At 39.2% G+C, this 2368-nt stretch overlaps 1 protein-coding gene across 2 annotated transcripts in view; it reads right to left on the bottom strand.

Annotated features, from left to right (window-relative positions):
- Positions 1–265: 265 nt before the first annotated feature.
- The window catches only part of PLS1 (plastin 1), a gene marked incomplete at its 3' end in the record, with an annotated part of 45313 nt that continues 43210 nt past the window's right edge, over positions 266–2368 (bottom strand). For both annotated transcript variants that reach the window (XM_015821096.1, XM_015821097.1), the window contains 2 exon segments: positions 266–399; positions 1459–1573. In XM_015821096.1, the coding sequence (XP_015676582.1) occupies positions 266–399; positions 1459–1573 (249 nt within the window).

Below are 2368 nucleotides of genomic sequence, written 5' to 3'. Positions count from 1 at the left end.
AAGGGCTTAGGATAAAAACCAGGAGACTGCGAGTTCTAGTCCTGCCTTGGGCATGAAAGCCTGGGGGACTTTGGGCCAGTCATGCTTTCTCAGCCCAACCTACCACATAGATCTGGGTTTTTTTTCTTTTGTGGGAAAAAATAGGAAAAGGAAGGAGTATTAGGTATGTTCACCACTTTTGAGTTATTTATAAAAATAATAAAGGCTGGATATAAATACAGCCTAGTTAAGCCACTGGATTTAGTGAGATGTAAGAAAGCCTCACCTTCTCATTAATTGCCAGACTAGTGCCAAGGTCAAGGTTGAGTTGCCTTCGTTGAGATCTTTTCCACCAATTCCAACCAATGAAAATCTGGCCTTTGTCTTTCCCAGTTCTACTGCATAGTTACAATTTTCAATCTAAAAACATTTGATTATAGATACAAATCATAGTTATTATCCAGATTTTTTAAAAGCAGATATTTTGACCTAAAACTTTTTGAAGGAAAAAAAATACCTCAAGGAATGCACATTTTTACTTTCTTTAATGTATTCAGTTAGAAAACATTTTGAATAAGGTATCATTTGGATTTGCCAAACATATAGGAAGTCCCACAGGGAGACATTAGTATTTAGTTTCTAATTAATTCTTTAGATTAAATTGCTATATTTTGTTATGCAAGTCTGCCCTCACATTTGCTATGTCTCAGAAATCCAAATGATTTAAGTTTACATTAAAGTAGAGGCATGTTTCTGCTGCGGAATGCATAAAAAATCTATATTTCCCAAAGATATCCTATTTGAAAATAATAAATTTGGCATGTGACATTATTAAGTAAGATGTTCAAAACCGGCGATGAATATGTACGATTGGCAATTGCTCTTTAGCTTTCCTGTAAGGTTTTTAAATGATTATGAAAAATAGTGGAAACGTTGCCAGAGCTCTGGTTTGCCTGTAGACTTTTTAACAGTATATATTTGCATTATGATATGCTAATAAAGAAAATCCCAGCACTGTATGTGAACAATATATAAAATACTTTGTTATTGATCAAAGAGTAATTTAAGCTTCTCTTTTTTAATCTTATTTATGGCTATGTAGATTATATCCTGAGATCTCTCATCAGTCAGCCACCTGATGTTGTATCACTAAACATGTCTTTACTGTACACTGCTTTTGCTGAAATCCATGTTATTAGTGGTGGTGGTGGTGGTGGTCTATTGTTTATATGTCAATGCTTGGATATTAGCCAAATAGTAACATGGAAGGTACTTCAGTGCTTAGTTTCAAAATTAAGTTACAAATTTCTACTTGGCTTTGTGAATCACAAATAGAACCATAAAAATTATCAGTAGATATATTAATTTATACATATGCTATCTATCTCTACTATGTTTGCTTGTAACTGAGATAGATGAATATAAATTAGTGGTGATTATATAGGTACCAGAGTTCCTAACACAGAAATATTTACCAACCTTTTTCATGTTACCCCCAAGTGCAGGATATGGTGGTTTGTTGACATGACTCCATTCTACAGGTACACGGACCATTTCATAGAGTTGAAAGATTACTAAACCATCAGCAAGATCACTGGCAAGGTGAGGGAGAAAAAAAGTTCTTCTGATTAAAAGCAAAACAATTATCCTTTAATTAATCAGAAAACAGATATTTTCACTGCTTCTATGTTTTTGAAATTTCCCATTTAAATTATTCATTAAAACCATTACAACTCACAAGACTATTTTAATTATTGTGATTGGTTGCAGTCAGCCAGATGTTTACACTGGATTTGGCATTTTATCCACCTATCAAGTCCTTCCCAGGGACATGGGATAGGCAGATGTGGATGTTTAACGGTTTTAGTGGTATCATTGCATGATGTAAGCTGTTCCAAGTAAAACTGCCTTTTGCAATTGACTGATGAGGAATTTGTCAATGCTGATGGTGTTTGTCAATGCTGATGGTGTTCAAGGCTGTGGCTACCGGCGCCTCGGCATAGTCAGCTGACTCCATCGCTGACTATAGGGGGCGAAACTTTGGCCCCCTCGGATAGGGTGCGCAATCTGGGTGTCCTCCTGGATTCACGGCTGACACTGGATGATCAGTTGGCGGCCGTGACCAGGGGGGCGTTTTATGAGGTCCGCCTGATTCACCAGTTGCGGCCTTTTCTGGACCGGGACGCCTTGCGCACAGTCACTCATGCTCTGGTCACCTCCCGCCTGGACTACTGTAACGCTCTCTACATGGGGCTTCCCTTGAGGAGCACCCGGAGGCTCCAGCTAGTCCAAAATGCGGCCGCGCGGGCGGTGCTGGGAGGGACTCGTCGCTCCCACGTAACACCGCTGCTGCGCGAGCTGCATTGGCTGCCGGTGGCCTTCCGGGTGC

This window comes from Protobothrops mucrosquamatus, unplaced genomic scaffold (genome assembly GCF_001527695.2).
Source record: "Protobothrops mucrosquamatus isolate PMUCROS unplaced genomic scaffold, P.Mucros_1.0 scaffold1251, whole genome shotgun sequence".
Classification (NCBI taxonomy): domain Eukaryota; kingdom Metazoa; phylum Chordata; class Lepidosauria; order Squamata; family Viperidae; genus Protobothrops; species Protobothrops mucrosquamatus.
This window is presented reverse-complemented; position numbering and strand designations above follow the sequence as displayed.